At 45.1% G+C, this 18,027-nt stretch overlaps 1 protein-coding gene across 7 annotated transcripts in view; it reads right to left on the bottom strand.

The window, feature by feature from the left end:
* Positions 1-18,027, bottom strand: part of PKNOX2 (PBX/knotted 1 homeobox 2) — a 416,847-nt gene that overhangs the window by 104,934 nt on the left and 293,886 nt on the right. For all 7 annotated transcript variants that reach the window (XM_083480587.1, XM_083480583.1, XM_083480589.1 and 4 more), the window contains one exon: positions 3,607-3,746. In XM_083480587.1, the coding sequence (XP_083336713.1) occupies positions 3,607-3,746 (140 nt within the window). The remainder of the gene's footprint in view (positions 1-3,606; positions 3,747-18,027) is intronic.

The raw sequence follows: 18,027 nt of genomic DNA on the forward strand, positions 1-18,027 counted from the left end.
TCTCCTGGTGTGTATCTCTTCCTATCCTTAGCTGCTTCTATGGAGCACACCGCTGAGTGTACACAAATTAGACACGTACACCAGTAATGGCCTTAAGTAATCCAGAGCATTTTTCAGGCCAAGGCACCAGTTATTAAACTGCCTTTACTTTGCATTTGGGAGTTACATGGGCCCTCCTCCACGCATTTCCATAGCAACTAATGTATTTCAGATGGGAAAAGTGGCAGAAGATGGAAGAGATCAAAGGCCAACTCCGTAAGTGGCATGAACAAAACAGGAGATGGGCATAATAAAGTGTGCCACAACTGAGTTTTGCTGTTGTCTCTTGTAGGCATGGACATACTATGCACTGGTGTGTGTAAGAAAAAAGAGACAGAAATGTTCCTGATATATCACTGATACACAGCCAGATTTCACATACGTTAATATTATTTTGCAATTAGCATCACTCATTATCATTCTTGTTAAGGTAAAGGGACCCCTGACCATTAGGTCCAGTCGTGGCTGACTCTGGGGTTGTGGTGCTCATCTCGCTTTATTGGCCGAGGGAGCTGGCGTACAGCTTCTGGGTCATGTGGCCAGCATGACTAAGCTGCTTCTGGCGAACCAGAGCAGCACACGGAAACGCCGTTTACCTTCCCGCCAGAGCGGTACCTATTTATCTACTTGCACTTTAACGTGCTTTCGAACTGCTAGCTGGCAGGAGCAGGGACTGAGCAATGGGAGCTCACCCCATTGTGGGGATTCGAACCGTCGACCTTCTGATCGGCAAGTCCTAGACTCTGTGGTTTAACCCACAGTGCCACCTGCGTCCCTATTACATACATAAGAAAGTGTATATAGTTTACACCAGGAGAAAGTTATTTCTTTAAGTTCTATATGGATACTAATCAACGTCAGGGAAGTCTAAGACATTTTGCTGCACAAAATGGCACCACCTCTCATTCCACATTCACACACAGACACTTTATTTCAGTCCAAAGAACCCCAAAAACAATTTCAAAAGCAAAATAAAACAGAAATACAGGGAAAGGGTTCCAAGGTGATCGCTATGTTTCATCCGAGCATGTAAGTTTCTGTTTCTTAATGCTTCTGAGAGGAACTTAGCCCCAATCATTCTTGTTACTTTAACTATTAAAATACTGAATTTTCTGTTTCATAACAACAAAACCCACCCACCCTCCATTGTTCCTACCCACCCACCCACCCATTCAGCCACAGTCAATGTCCCACTGACCAACACAGAACAATCATGTAGACAACAACAATGAGGATTCAGGAAATCTATAGGTGCTGAACAAAAATTAGGAGCAATGGCACTAGCCCTGCTCATGGGCTTGCAGTCTAGTAGACACAGAGCAACTGGAAAAGGGGATGGAAGGAGAAGAGTAAAATAAGGACACCCAGGTACCGCTCCTTATAGAGAGGCTCTCCCAAACTGTGTTGTACTTTGGCCAGGTAGCAAACACGACACTCCTGCACGTTCCATTCAGAACCAGGCACTTTGTCCTGAAGTTTTGGATTTGTGGAAAGAGATTATCTTTCCTAACACATCAATCACCACCAACACAAACTTACTGCTATCACATTCTCCTCTTACTGCTCTCTTTTAGCTTAGGCTGGGGGATTTGGCGCATCAGCATGCAGGTGCGAGACGAGAAATTAAGTGCCACATATATTTTTCTTTTTTATCTGTCCTCTCCAAGAGGAGAGCATAAAAGATACAGCTTAAGCCTTAATTTGAATTGAATAGGGCCTTGTTAAATTTATTGACATGAAATGAAAAATCCCCAATGCGGTTTTGAACTGTCATGCTACCCAGAGGCAAGAAATTTTAATTAAAAAAACACAAAAAAACAAAAAGAATCCCCTCTAGGCACTTGGTGTGATATACAAGGCTTCGATTCAAACACACTTCTTCTTCTTCTTGCCTTGCCACCCTACCCCACCCGCCACTGTTCTATCCTGCACCCCTTTTCTCGAGCTCCTTTCTTCACATATAAAACACAAATCTGCTAATATGCAGTGTGAAATCAAAAATTACAAAAGGACTCAAAATTGCAGGCTGCCTCACTCATGCAGCTCATCTGCAGAGGGATTTTTCACATAGCGCTGGCATCGCAGGTCCCCTTCAGGAGTGTTGACATACTCAAGCACTGCGCCGACAATTGGTTGCCCATTGGCAGTCGGCCGTGGGTGCAGAAAGCAAAGAGTGATTCCCCAAAATGAGTTATCACTGGTGGTGTTCAAGCAAATGAGTATTATATGCATGCAATCAATTACCACTGCTATTATGTCACCTCTGGTGAAGGCTCTTCTCTAAGATGTTATTTTTATGCTATTCATTTTAATATTGTTTTAAGTGTGCTTTTAGAGATCGACAAGTGGGACCAGCAACAAAACGTGCTCCTCTTCCAGGTTCCAGTCAGCCATGATTTCTTCCAGGATACTAAAAGATGGAAAGGGTTTTGGCACAGCAACTAATCCTCCTTCTCCCTCCTACAGCTTTATTTCCAACTGACAACCAACTTCCTTTGCACCTGGTGGCTCTGGAGAATACCTGTTTCTCATTTGGCTGCTTTGTGGGGTGTATAGCTGTCAACTTTTCCCTTTGCTTGCGAGGAATCCTATTTGGAATAAGGGAATTTTCCTTTAAAAAAGGGAAAAGTTGACAGCTATGGTGGGGTGAGCAGTGCTGGCTCCCTTTTCCATGTTCCTACAGAATGCAATGGAGCTTACTCCCAGGATAGAGGGATGCGGGTGGCGCTGTGGTCTAAACCACAAAGCCTCTTGGGCTTGCCAATCAGAAGGTTGGCGGTTCGAATCTCCGTGACAGGGTGAGCTCCTGTTGCTCTGTCCCAGCTCCTGCCAACCTAGCAGTTCAAAAGCACACCAGTGTGAGTAGATAAAAAGGTACCACTGTGGCGGGAAGGTAAACAGCATTTCCATGCACTCTGGCACTCGTCACAGTCCTCTGTTGCACCAGAAGCAGTTTTGTCATGCTGGCCACATGACCCAGAAAGCTGTCTGTGGGCAAACACCGGCTCCCTCAGCCTGAAAGCGAGATGAGTGCCACAACCCCATAGCCGCCTTTGACTGGACTTAACCGCCAGGGTGTTCTTTACCTTTACCTACCCCCCAGGAAATTTTTAGATTTCTTTAAATCAGGAGTCAACCTTACTTTTGAGTGCTCTGAATATGTCCGACCCCTAAAACTGAAGTGGTCTGCGTTCAGCCAGCGAGAATCAAGATGCATTTGCATTGCCAAAGAAGAAACGGATCACGCAGACAGGGCCCCTGAGCCATTTTCCCTCCATCGTTCAAAACATTCATTGCCACATCACCATTCTGTTGCCTGTAATTTAACTCCAGCTCCAACAAAGAAAGCAAATCTCTTTTAAGTCCTCAGCTTGAGGCTCACCTAGTTGAACATGCACTGGAACCTGTCTTTTTCAGTCTATTGACAAAGACGGCTAAGAAGCAGCCTCTGTGCAGCATCTCGCTGACAAGATAGCCCCAGGCCAGATTCCAGTAATATCTCAGCATGCCGCTACAGGGATGGGAAGCGACATTAAAGAGCAGCCTGGCAGCAGAATCCCTCTGTACCTGTAGACAGCTCGCTTGTCAGCCTCCAGTTGTGCCTGAGGGTCGATGGGAGTGCTGGGGATAGGAGTGTTGGCGGCTGCCGAAGGTGTGTTGATGTGTACTGGCTGGGCTTTGGCCGGCTGTTGCGCTGTGGCAGTCATCTGTTAAGAAGAGGACAGGAAAGCAAGAGGTTTAAAGGCAAAAGAAATCAAATTATGCACACGCAGTTGCTTTTGGGAGAAGCAGGGAACTCCACTAGCATTTCTACAGGTCGCTTGAAAGTAGGGATGTCAGAAAGCTCGGTAGGAAATGGAAATTGCCACCATTCTCACGTTCGCCCGAGGTCAGGAATGGAAATCACGCAAGTGAATGCAACTGATATTTACTAATCATTAGGGGGGTTTTCTTTAGTTCACCAGCATTGCATAAATAACCACATTGTTTTCTGCATTGCTTTTGACATTTTCCTCCTATTCGAAATGCATTCAGTTGCATAATTATGTCAGTTTGGGCCATAGTAGCAAGACAGATAATGTACATTTTAGCAGAAGCCAAACTGTAGCAGAACAGAAACAGCGCTGGTTGCAAGAATACAGGTTGGAACAGAAAACTGATGCCTTTTTACATACTTGCTTACAAGCATATCAGAGCGTGAAAGAACAACATTTTCTGTATTCCATATGGAAATTTCAGTGCCACCAGCCTACTTTCTTCTATATGTAGCTGTTGAACTGTGTTTATGCCAAAATGATGCTGGCATTTGTGGAGTTCCAAGAATCTTTTGCAGTTCATTGATTTGTTCTTGAAACATTTTTAATCTTCTCTTTAGTCATGGATGCATGTTTGTATATAAAGGTTTTTATTAAACACTGGAAACTCAAGCCAATGCTACACATGAAGACACAGGAGATATCTGAACAGAGTGTTCTATTTTAAAAACGTATGAAAGAGGGCCTCAGAATCAGATCAGGTTTGTGACACTGAGGAAAGGGATATTTAACCCCGCACATGCCATTTCCCCAATATAACATGCTTCCCCAGAAACTGCTATTTGACCCATGGAAGGTAAATATATATAGAAAGTAGATGAGGTCAGATGGCCTAACCTGTTGCAGCTCTTATTCTATACACAATTTTTATTCGTGTTTTTACCCTTGTCTGTCTCCAACAAATTCATTGCAGTATATAAACTTCTTCCCCACTTCTTTATCTTTAGAACAATCTTACAAGTTAGGCAAGGCTGACCCAAGAACACCCTGTGAATTTCATGGCTGAGTAATTTGAATTGAGCGCTCTACCCAACCTGTGTCCTCCTGATGTCGGACTACAAATCCCATCAGCCCAGCCAACACAGCCCATGGTCAGGGATGATGGGAGTTGTAGTCCAACATTTGGAGGGCACCAGGTTAGGGAAGGCGATGCTAACCACTACACTGGTCAGCAGAATATGAACTCCTCTGCCTCTTTTTTAGCCCTTAACCCAGATCTTTTAATAGTAGCATTTATTCTCTCCACCCCACCCTCTCCACCCATCAAAGTAGAATCAAAGATGGTATCTGTTTCATGCCTTACTTTTAGTCAAACCATACATGGAATTCTCCAGCAGAACCAGCACAGAAGTGGTTTGGCTGATGGGTACTAGGCTGGGCGCTCTCTTTTTGCATGTGGCTTTTGCTAAACTATTATTGCTCCTTGGAATAAATGCAATTATCCCCATGCCTAATGGAGTCCCCTGTTAATGTGCTACAGTGCCAAGTTTAAAAGAGAAATAAAGAGCAAGGCCCCTGTGCAAATACCTCGAGTAGGTAATGTATCTGTATAAGGTTTCCTGGCAGCGAAAAGGGATTCCATGCCTCAGAAGTAGATTATGAGATCTAAATGCCCTTCATGTATTTTGCAGCAAATAGACAGAGGTCAGGCTGGTTTCAAGCTATACCAATAATGTACTAAGCCTGCCTTGGAAGAGGAGACAGGAATGTGGGCAATGCAGAGGTCTTTCCAACCTATTCTGCTCAAGAAAGTCAATGGAAAGAGACTCTGTTGGAAGAGACCAAAAGGTCACAGCTAAGAGGAGCAGGATCACAAGCCCACTGAGTTGCTTACTTTACTCTCTTCAGGATGCAGTTCTATTACAGCAGGGTGAGGAACCTCTGCCTTTCCAGAAACTATTGAACTACAACTCTCATCAGTCTCAAGAAGTATGTACAATGGTTGGGGGCTATGGGAGTTGCTGGCCAGCAATATCTGGAGGGCCACAAGTTCCTCACCTGTGCGATAACACCATGCAAAGTGAGCCCTGGAAGTCTTGTGATACTACCAATCACAAGTGCTAGGTACCTGCTAAGTTCTGGTGTGAAAGTTTATTTTTCCCCAAGATGATCATAGGACGTGCCCTGTTGGGTGGTTCAAATCAAAGCCTCAGATGGCCCAGCATATTTTAATAGTGACCAGCAAGATGTCTCTTGGAAGCCCAGAATCTGAGCATTAAATCCCTCTCTTCTTGTTGCCAGCCACTGGTATTCAAAGGCATGCTTCCTATGAACATGGGACACGGGTGGCGCTGTGGGTTAAACCACAGAGCCTAGGACTTGCTGATCAGAAGGTCGGCGTTTGAATCCCCATGACGGGGTGAGCTCCCATTGCTCAGTTCCTGCTCCTGCCAACCTAGCAGTTCGAAAGCACCTCAAAGTGCAAGTAGATAAATAGATACTGCTCCGGTGGGAAAGTAAACGGCATTTCCGTGCACTGCTCTGGTTTGCCAGAAGCGGCTTAGTCATGCTGGCCACATGACCCGGAACCAGTACACTGGCTCTCTCGGCCAGTAAAGCGAGATGAGCACCACAACCCCAGAGTCGGCCACAAATGGACCTAATGGTCGGGGTCCATTTACCTTTACCTTTACCTTTGAACATGGAGATTCAATATGGCCAATGTGAATAGGACAGAATCTCCTACATACTTACTTGGGAGCAAGCCCCACTGACAACAGTAGGGAATGCTTCCAGGCAGACAGGCCAGAGTAAGAAATCGCAGAGAATAAAGCATATGGTCTCACGTCATCCTGAAACTGGTCACTCCCAAACATAATAAATGTGGACCATTTCTAAATCAGTACATGGGAGCCCCCCTCTCTAGGTTGTGAAAAATGTATTATTTCTGACATAAGGGGAAGCTATGGAAAGGTGACCTATTTCAATGGGTTTATACTCTGCTTCTTCCTCCTAAAGGGAGCACAGGGTGGCCAGCAAATATATAATTAATGCAGGGGTGTCAACTTGAATGTGGGGGGCAGGGGGAGAGGTAAGCCCCACCCCCATTATTGATCACATGACACAGCACACACACACTATTTGAATGGACATGCCATCAACTTGGTGGGGACGACTCCCTCAAATATTTTATTGACCTCAGTCCCTAGGAGTTGGCTTCTATGAATTAAAGTAACAACAACAACAAACCCCACTTAAAAAACCAGCAGGAACATATAAAACAAGCAGAACTCAACACCAGCAAGGTCAACAGGGAAAAAATTGTACATCCCAAAGGCCTGGTGGGATAAAAAGGTCTTCACAGCACACCTAAAAGTAGCCAGATTGGGAGACAACTGAACAGAAAGCAGACAGTGGTTTCATAATCTAGAGGCCACTACCAAGCATGCAACGTGTCACCAAAGCAAAGCAAGAAGAGCCCTGGAAACAGCTGTAGTAGCACTAAGAGAAAACATCTGGGTTGATCTCTGAAGCAGCAGATTGTATGGAGAAAAGGAGTTGAAAACTTCAGAGTAAAATAAAACAAAGGGTGTGTGCACACACACACACATATATAATAGCAATGGCAACAAGCTGAGAAAGAAAGGCACAAAGGGAGGGCTCAGACTAAAACTCCGAAAAATTCATGGTGCAAATGCCTTGTGGTCTCCATTGTTGCTGGCCTGAACAAGGCTAATGAATCACTATGGGCTTCCAAAGGGCTTTGGAAATTCTAAACAGGATTTAAAGCAATTGTATTGCCTCCATTGCTGCGGACTGAATGCATTTCACAGCCAAGTGACCAGAGGTCTGTGTAATGCAAGAGATTTTGGAGCTTTTAAAGAGATGAGAGGAATGTAAAGTGAACGTTAATGCATTTTAACAAAGTACCATTGTCGCCCGTTAACGCAGCTCTGACATGAAGCCATCCAGCCTGCCTTCCCCAGGTCACTTTCTTTGGACTTAATTAAACCAGAAGGTTGATGCTAATGATTGATCAAAGCACCAGCTTGCTGACTATGACGAACTCCTGTTGGGGAACGGTCCAAGGCTGCACTGGCTCACAGCACCTCTTGAAGAAGAGGCAAATATGAGAAGGTAAAATAAAGGAAGCGTTGGTGGCAAAAGAAGAAACTACAGTACCAGTATGTCTGTTTATAACTTGTGCATTTATTTACTACATTTATACTTATCTACATATTTATTTATATTGCTACTTTTCTTGATACCATCCAGGTTGGGCTACTGCAATTCTCTCCTGGTGGGACCACTGTTAAAAAACAGTTAGGAAACTACAACTGGTCCAGAATCCATTTTAATTATTTCTAAAAGATACGCCTTGTCTTTCATCGACCAGTTGGCATTCCCATATTAGCTTACCAAAGGGTAAAAAATAAAAATAAGCTACAAATATTACAAACGGAACAGAACAGGGTAAAAACTGACAGTGGCTTGGATTAAGGAACTTGAGTCTTCACCTGACATGGAAATGACAGGAAATGGGGGACAAGAGACATGATGTTCTGGTCCTCCATTCGCTTTCATTTCCATGATAAAGCGGGTTCTCCTTCATGGAGAGCACGTGTTGCGGTGGGAGCAACCATGACATCCCCTGTTGCTGGGCGGGTTAGTTTGGACAGCCATGAATTTGATTGGACACCTTCAATTGTCGCTGGGGAAAATTTATTGTTGCATTTTATTTGATTGATGGGGGTGCTATATATGTTCCCTGCGCGCAGCGGTGAGCTTCCTCTTTTCGCTGCGCACATCGGATTACCTGCTCACCCTCCCTTTATTTAGGGTTTGTTCGCTCTGACCTTGCTATGCCTGTCATGGGGTCATCTGCTTTGGGGCAGGGGCCTGGTAGGAATTTTACCATTTGGCTGATTGGCTGGCGCCATTTGGGTTTTGCCTACTTTGTAGCAAACCGTCACAACTTGTAAGGTTGCAGTTAGGCATTGGTTAATTTTTGGTTGGTGGAGGGGATGTGGTTGGCTGTGCCTGCCCCTCCAATGCTGCTGCTGCAAGGGTATTCCATTAAAGAAATCCAGGGGCTCGCCATGCTTTTGTCCGAATCCCTGGCAAAGGGCTAGGGCCAAGCAAGAGCCTATGAGAGCATTTGGGGAGAGGTGAGAGTCTGGTGCCCAGCTTTATTCTCTCCACAAAATTGTTTACCCTTACTGACTTCCGCAGGGGTGCAGTTGTCAGTTCTGTTCCTACCACCAAGTGGGAACAGATAGTCACTAACCAATGCCTAAGCAACCACTCACATACTGTAATTCAATAAAGTTGTGACCAAAATTATGCCAAAAACCCAAACAAAAATGATGTGTGAACCGTGTTTTTATTCAGGGGTATCTTGGGGGTCCTGGACACGCAACATGAGAAATGAGCATCAGCAGAAACATCAAAATGTATGCCTCATATATTTAATCAGGATAAGGTTTGTATCACCCAGACTCTCACTAGTCTCTCACTAGCATGAAAACACCTAAGTCAGTTTGGGGTATACTGCTTACTGCAGTATACAGATGATTCCACCCTTCTCAGTTTTACAGCTGTACCAGATTTATGTAGTCTTTACTGTCCTAGAGCGAAATACCAAGACACAAAATCAGAAAATAAGAGGCAGCAAAACAGTCTTCTTGTTCATCTGACTGACAACAATCAAGTGCAGTTTCACTGCATGTACTCTGATCACCGGGGTTCATCCGCAACACGCTTGGAAAGATATTGCATCTTTAATGTATGCGCTCACTTTTCAGGACTTTATTCCCTAAACTTCAAGGACAAAATAGCAGGGAAAGAACTTCCATTAGAGATGCTTTAATTTATTATAAAGCAACATATGAAGTGCAGGATTTTTATGCAGATTCCCAATTTTCAAAAGACAGATTCTCCTGTGTATTTGGAGAGATTATGCTCAATATTACTGGCCCCTAGCAGAACCAGAAGATTATTAAAGCAGTTTCTCTGTCCTCAAAGGATGTTTTTCCCATTGCTTCCTCTTTATTTTCATAAAATCCAGCCCTTTTATGACAGTCAGTTCTGTTGCCTTTGAAAAGCCCCATCAAGCAGCCTTTTATATGGTGGGGGCAGGGGGAGGGAATATTTATGCTAAGCTACTGGAATAGGAAGTCTACTTTTGCCTTCTGTCCGGGCTTTTCTCTAAAAAATGGTGCTTTCACACAAGGAACCCTTTCAGCAAAATCACAAACAGGTATGTTTCAGGAGAATCTAAATACCTTCCCAGGTGGGATGAGCGCCCACAATAACATCAGACATAAGACCTGTTTGGTGGGTTAAAGGCCGGGCAGAGAGTTTCTGCAATTCCCCAGCTGAGAGGTGGTTTGGGGCCCCTGGAGGTCTGAAGATTTGCATCTCAGATCCAAACTACGGCGTCTGGAATAAGGTGATGCTTCGTATGTACAAAATGTTTTTTTAAAAAAACTTACAGTTTGTTTGATATGTTGTAAACCCCTTTGGGCACAATTTTGTGGCACACAACTAAACAGGCTATGATGATGGTATGCTACAGAAGTGTGAAATCCGTAGGCCCATGGTACATTAGGAACCTCAATGGTCACTTAGTCCAACCTGAACCCAGAGGCAAGTTCATTATTCTTAAACACTCATAGGAAGTTCTCTCTTACAGGCCAGATAACATCTTTCAAACTAGGGCTATGCAAGGTCCCCCTGATTTGGTTTGGCGCCTGGTCCAGCATTTGTGATTAGGTCTCAGTTTGGGTTGGATCAATCTAGGGTGGTGGTGATGGGGCAATGCAGAAGAGACCTAACTCCTATTACATCAGGGTAAAAGGCTGTGGTGGCCCTTGGGAGTTTAAGGATGGCTCCAGACCACCAGTTTATTGAGCAATCATCCTGATTTGCTTGTACAAAGCTTGAACAAGTTAGACTGCCCAGGCTTTATTGAGCATTTATTCTAGTTAGTTTGCAGGGTGTTTTATATATATAACAGTGGACATTCAGAGGTGGATTTATGGCAGTCTGACCAGTTCTGCTGCACTGGGAGCTGGCTCTAGGGGGCGCTGCAGGGTGTTGAAACTGTGACGCAGTTAACTGAGCAGAATAGAAGCCAGGGGGTGTCGTGGGCGGATTCTGGCTCTGCACAGGGTGCCACTACAATTTGAAAGCCTGAAATCCTCATTTGCTCATGCAACATTTACACATCTTCCTGCTAATAGTTCATTACTCCTGCATTTTTCAGTGTGTTTCTCAGTCAATACCTAAACTCTGAAAAACCACTTTAAAAGGTTGGGGTGGACAGGGTGGCAGAGTGATTTAATCCACTTTTAACCGTGCAAACCTAAATTTCTGGTATGCACTGCCACAAATTTCTGTCTCCATTTCTGGTATGTAAGTAAAACTAAAAAGGTAAAGGACCTCTGGATGGTTAAGTCAAAGGCGACTATGGGGTTGTGGCACTCATCTTGCCTTCAGGCCGAGGAAGCCGGCATTTGTCCGCAGACAGCTTTCCGGGTCATGTGGCCAGCAGGACTAAACTGCTTTTGGAGCAACGGAACACTGTGACGGAAACCAGAATGCACAGAAACACGGTTTACATTCCCGCCGCAGCGGTACCTATTTATCTACTCGCACTGGTGTGCTTCCGAACTGCTAGGTTAGCAGGGGCTGGGACAGAGCCACAGGAGCTCACCCCATCACGGGGATTCAAACTGCTGACCTTCCAATCGGCAAGCCCAAGAGGCTCAGTGGTTTAGACCACAGCGCCACTCACATCCTTTTTTTCTGGTATGCGCTGGTATCCCTGCCACAAAACACTGATCAGAGGCAACCGTAGCTTCCCAAGGAAACTACAGGGAGGGAATGCAGGGAGAGAGTTCAAGGTGCTTGGCCAGGAAAGTATTTTGCGGATCAGGGTCGCTGGGAGGGATGGGGGGAAAAGCAACTGGAATCTGAACTGTTTCTGTGTTTGGGCATGGTGGTCATTCCTGATGGATTCGGGCAAGAGCGTCGGGGTTCTATTTCATTTTTAGCATCTTCTACTATTGCCCTTCTTTGCACAAGTAAAAAAATTCAAACAGACTTTGGTGGGAAAGTGTGACAGTATGATGAAGCTCTTCTAGTGTCAGAATCCACACACCCCCTCCGAAACTCCCAGTAGGAATGAACAGTTAACTACATTTCCCCGCTGCCTCTTCCGTCTCCAGTTTCAGCTGCCTAAGCAGGAAAGAAGTCACACTCAAGGAACAGCTAATGGGAAATGGAGCTGTGTTTTATAAAACACCACGTCTATTCAACTTAGTTCGTTGGAGTCGGGGGTGGGGGGGTGGGAAGAGAAGTGAAAGAAGGAACCAAGAGGAGCAGCGAAGCGAACAAACGATGACACAGAAGTTCCAAGAGCCATAAAAACCCCACCAAGGTATCATTTGTGCAAAGTGACCTTTCTCACCAGAGGGACACATTTAAGAGATGAGGATAAAGAGGCCCGTGTGACTTTGAAAGAGGCTCATAACGCAAAGATTTCACTCCAGCCCAGAAATCCTCTACGAGGTGGCAAAGTGGCCTTCGCAATGCAGGGAGCTGCACCTTGCCACATATCTCAGAAAGCCAGAAGCGAAACAAATGGGCTCTCGCGTTCACACTCTCTGTGTGTGCACAGAACAATTGCATTCCTTTTTCCACTCCTGCACCTACCCAGGGTCAAAGCCACTTCCTCTCGTATGTTGTCAGTGCTTGGAAGGAACTAGTTCGGTTTAGTGACATTTGGAAATATGTGAACTACACCTGAAAGTAGGTCTCATGACTGCCGGGTGAATAAAATGTGAATTAACTTCATTTTGGGGTATTCTAGCTGAAGGTGAAGGTGAACTAGAAATCATTCAAAGTTCTACCTCAAAATGAACTTAATTCACTCACTTCACTAACGTGGTTTTCTTTCTTCTTCTTTTTAAATGCTTTAGACTCTTTGGACCTTTAAGCCTAAAGATAATACTCAGAGGAGGCCGTTTGTATTAAAGGACACAACTAAGTTCCACTCATTTCAATGGGGCTACTGTGAGTAGAATTTGGTTGACTACAACCAATACTATCTAAAAGCAGTCAAGCTACTTTCACACCTGAGACAATAAATCCCACAAGCATGTTCCCTGACATTAAAAACTAACTAACCATTTCCTGCCCTTTTATGACACCCCAGATCGGGCATAGGCAAACTCCGGCCCTCCAGATGTTTGGGACTACAATTCCCATCATCCCTAGCTAACAGGACCAGTGGTAAGGGATGATGGGAATTGCAGTCCCAAACATCTGGAGGGCCAGAGTTTGCCTATGCCTGCCCTAGATCATTTGCCTGAGAAGGCTTCCTTATTCTGCCTAATGGTTAGAGCTGGCCCTGCTGCTGCACATTGAGTGAGGCACAGGTGAGGCTGATATGGCTGCTCTAGCACCCAGAAGCTCTTGCAAAAGGGATCAGAAAGAGCTTGGTAGGAGGCTGGCCAACAGTTCATATTATATTATATTATATTATATTATATTATATTATATTATTTTATTTTATTTTATTTTATTTTATTTTATTTTATTTTATTATTTTTATCTAGTACTGTACACATTTATTGCACAGGTTGCTCAGGTAGTATACATGCCTGCTCCTCCAATTTTATCCTTACAATAATCCTGTGAAGTAGGTTAGGCTGAGAGATGGCAACTGACCCAAAGTCAATTGCCAGTGAACCTCATGGCCAAGTGTGATTCAATCCCAGGTCTCCCCATGCCAAGTCCAATGCTCTAACCACTACGCCACAATAGCTTTGACTAACAGGTTCTCAGAGAATCGGGACAAGTGATCCCTAGAAGGAAATTATGCTTTTGCTTTTCTAGGATCTCTTATGAGCAAACACTCCCTTGGTTTTTAAAAACAATGGAAAGGCAGGGTCGGGAGAAGGCTTGCAAAGTTTGCCTTGTTATGGGGACATGGCTGTTATAAGCATGCTCATTTGCGAAATGTGGGGAGGCCGTGTGCCACTGAGAAGAAGAAGAAGAGTTTGGATTTGATATCCCGCTTTATCACTACCCTAAGGAATCTCAAAGCGGCTAACATTCTCCTTTCCCTTCCTCCCTCACAACAAACATTCTGTGAGGTGAGTGAGGCTGAGAGGCTTCTGTATTAAGTTTTTGGTTTTCGAACGTTTCGGAACTTGAACGGTCTTCCAGAACGGATTACGTTCGGAAACCGAGGTACCACTGTATTAAATTCTGTTCTCCACATTTTGTAGCAATTTGCTATAATTACTGCCTTAAAAGCCTCCTGAAAATTCATCACCATTTTAGTGCAAATTTCTCCTAATAAACACATCTTTATATGCAAAAAAAAGGGGGGGGGGAAGACGTGTGACTAGCCCAAGGTCACCCAGCAGCTGCATGTGGAGGAGCGGGGAAGTGAACCCAGTTCACCAGATTACGAGTCCACCGCTCTTAACCACTACACCACACTGGCTCACAAACTGGGCAATGAAATTTACAGCATATCAGATAGGGTTCCCAATTGTTCCTCTGCATGTGCTGCTCGCCTTTGACGCCATTTAAATTTGGCACCAAATGCCAGACGTGCTGATCAGGAGCCCTCAAGCCAGTGTGGTGTAGTGGTTAAGAGTGGTGGACTCGTAATTTGGTGAACCGGGTTCGATTCCCCGCTCCTCCACATGCAGCTGCTGGGTGACCTTGGGCCAGTCACACTTCTTTGAAGTCTCTGAGCCTCACTCACCTCACAGAGTGTTTGTTGTGGGGGAGGAAGGGAAAGGAGAATGTTAGTCGCTTTGAGACTCCTTCGGGTAGTGATAAAGCGGGATATCAAATCCAAACTCTTCTTCTTCTTCTCAAGTGGATCTGACCCTGGCAGCGTGGCTTCCATTCGGCACCAAATTTACATGGCACTGAGTTGCAAGGGAATGATCAGGGAAGCCGAGATTCTCAATGTGCAGTATTTTTGTCACATTATTTGTCCTGGAGGCTAGAGGTGCCCCATCAATGTCTTGTCCCCATGTGGACTCAGGATAAGCTAATAAGAATTACTGCCCAGTTACTCGCCTTCTAGGCATGTCTTCTCAGGAGTCACTCCCATTGAGCCCAATGGGATTTACAAATGACTGCTGTTCCAAGATTTGCAGCCTTCATTTACTTATTTGACAGGAATACTACTGTTCCTTCCCAATATGTACTGCTAATTCATAAAAGTAAACAAAGTATGAGCAAAAACAGGTCTTCTTTTAAAAACCTAAACATATATTTGACATCCCGTTTCTGTTTTTGTATTAAAAGAAGATTTTTGTTCATATAATAATAATAATAATAATAATAATAATAATAATAATAATTTATTTATACCCCACCCATCTGGCTGGGCTTCCCCAGCCACTCTGGAGGGCTGCCAAAAAAATATTAAAATACAATAATGCATCAAACATTAAAAGCTTCCCTAAACATTAACTTCCATTTGGAGAAGGTAAAAAAACACACCTCAGGACTCTTTTTTTATGTTTACCTCAAACCACCTCAGCATTTCAAATGCCAAAAAATTATGCAATATCTAGGGTTTTTACCCACTTAACTAAATATTAGTTGATAATCCTCCCCCCCCCATGATGACCCTTGTATGGGACCATAACTTCAACAATAGGGTGCCCTCTGGCAGTAATGAAGGAAGTGTAAAATCATTAAAAATGGGGGCGGGGGGGGGGAGCCACCATTCATCTTTAGAAGGAAAAACCATATTTGATGGTTCCTTTTTACCAGCTCTCTCCTGGGCCACTGTCCCTGAACTTCTGAGGGCAGTGGAACTACCAATCTGATCTTAACACGCAAGAGGTTCTGTAGGAAATGAGGCGGTCTTTCAGATGTTTGGGACGTAACAGCTTTGCTCCAAGGTACATAAATAAATGTGTGTTTGTGAGATGAGATGGCTTGGTTGTAGAGATGATTGCTTGCTTGGTGTGCTATTTTTATAACTTTGCAAAAAACAAAAACAAAACCCAAATCAATAAAAATGTAAAATGCAAAAAGAAAGAGAAGAAATGTGAAACGATCAGCATGGAACAAACTTTTCTGAAATGGATAACTATAGATAACTTTTATTTAGGCTAATTTCAGGAATCTTTAAGGAACCACTTAAATAATAAGTGAGCATCTGACAAAAGCGAACCTGTCAGTTAAAAGCTTCCATGAGGATTCCAAGTGCGTCAGGGCTATTAATATATACTTCTGTCCAAATCTGCAAAGCATCAGAGGACATGGCTAAAATCCAAAGGCAGAATTATGCAGAGAACAGGACTTTTACAAAAAATGCACAGAGACTGGATGCTCAAATGCAGTCGCTTTGTGGCTTCAGCAGACGTGTGCATTCACAAAGGAAGAGATCAATAGCATTTCATTGCCGTCCCAACCAGCAAAAATCCCTACAGATCAGAGGGCAGAAAAAGATGTCAAAAAGCTGGAAGCTCATTCCAATACAGTGGCGTAGCGTGGGGGGTGCCAGGGGTGCCGGCCGCACCGGGCGCAACATCTGGGGGGGCGCGAGTCCAGAGGGAAGGGACAAGTTCCTTCCTCCGCCGGGCTCCCCGCCGCCACCGCCAGCCTTGCGCCCTAGTGCGCGCGCCCCCCGCCGTCGCTGTGGCTGCGCTCCGCTCACTGCTCGCAGGAGGAGCAGCCGCTGCAGCAGCGCCGACGCCGCCACCGACGCCTGGCCGGGCACGGGCAGCCTCTGCACCCTGCCGCCGCCGCCATCCCCTCGGCCCAGCCACAGGCGGCGGCTGCTTCTGCCTCCATCCTCCTCTGGGCAAGCAGCGTTGTTTGCGCGGCAGCGCCAGCGGCAACTCGCAGGTTAGGGGTTGGGGGGGGCGCAGATTACTTGCCTTGCCCCGGGTTAGGGGGCGCAAATTACTTGCGTTGCCCCGGGTGCTGACAACTCACGCTACGCCGCTGTTCCAATAACACTATCTCTGCGGCTGATGCTTTCTTCCCAAGCACTCCTCTGTTAAGACTCTCACAGAACAACTTGTGCCTGCAACTTTGCCTGCCAAAGCCCAGGCCATTTTCAGAATTTCTGGGGTTGGGGTTAGGAGAAAGCCCCTCTTTCAAAGATTGGATTCATCTTTAGGAGATAGAATTCCCTAAGGGAACAACACTGATCCATGTTTCAGCACTGCTTCCGGGGGCATTCTTGGGGAGGGGTATGGTGGCTGGCCCCATAACTCTGTCCTCATGGAGTGTTCTGTCCAAACAAATAGCAAACTAGCCACTGCTTTTATGTGGCAAAAGAGTGCTTTTATTGCTGTAAAGAAGAAGATATCTTGGAACACTTCAACTTTAATGGTACCCCTCCGCACACCTGGAAGTTCTGAAAATTTGCTCGCTCCCACCCCCATTTGCTGATGTTCGCGGGGGAAGTGAATGGTCCCATTAAATTAGGGGAGGCTTTGGCTCAGCCATATTTTTATGGTAGATCTCTACCCTGAGAAACACCGACAATTGAAGGAAAGGGATTTTCTGGCCTAGGAGACATTTCCCAGAGGAGGTGCTGAGCCATGAGTTACAACGGTCAGGGAAAACCCACAGAGCAGCAGCCCAGGAGTTAAATCAGAATGAGGGATGGATGGTTGCTTAGTAGCAGGAGGTGCCAGAAAAACAGCTTCCTGAAACCATGGAGAAAGAGGTGGGAAAGCCACTTCCTAAAACTGTGAAGGCACTTCCTGCAACCCTGGAAGGCTACTGCCAGTCAGCATCCCCATTCTCGGCCCTCCAGGTGCTTTTGGGACCACTGGTCCTGATAGCTAGGGATGATAGGAGTTGTAGTCCCAAAACATCTAGAGGGCCGAGTTTGCCTATGCCTGGATAATACTGAGCTAGATGAACCAAAACATCCACTCATTATCCTATGTTGCTAGAAGCACATTTTGAAAACTGACCTGCTACTTCTCAGGACATTAATTACTTTGGTAATAATGAGATGATACATGAGATCTACAGGGAGTGACTGTGTTTCCATCAACCCTACCCAGGAGCCCAGTGCAATTAGTTATATCATACTTTCATCAAGTTCCAACCATGTCCTAAGGTTTTCCAGCGTGGTGAAAAATATTCTGCAGCACCACTGCCAAGCTGCAACAGCTTCTGGAAGTTGGCTAATGAGGACGTAGGAAAATACCTGCATGGCCAA

The sequence above is a fragment of the Podarcis liolepis genome (genome assembly GCF_965112155.1).
Source record: "Podarcis liolepis genome assembly, chromosome: 16".
NCBI lineage: Eukaryota > Metazoa > Chordata > Lepidosauria > Squamata > Lacertidae > Podarcis > Podarcis liolepis.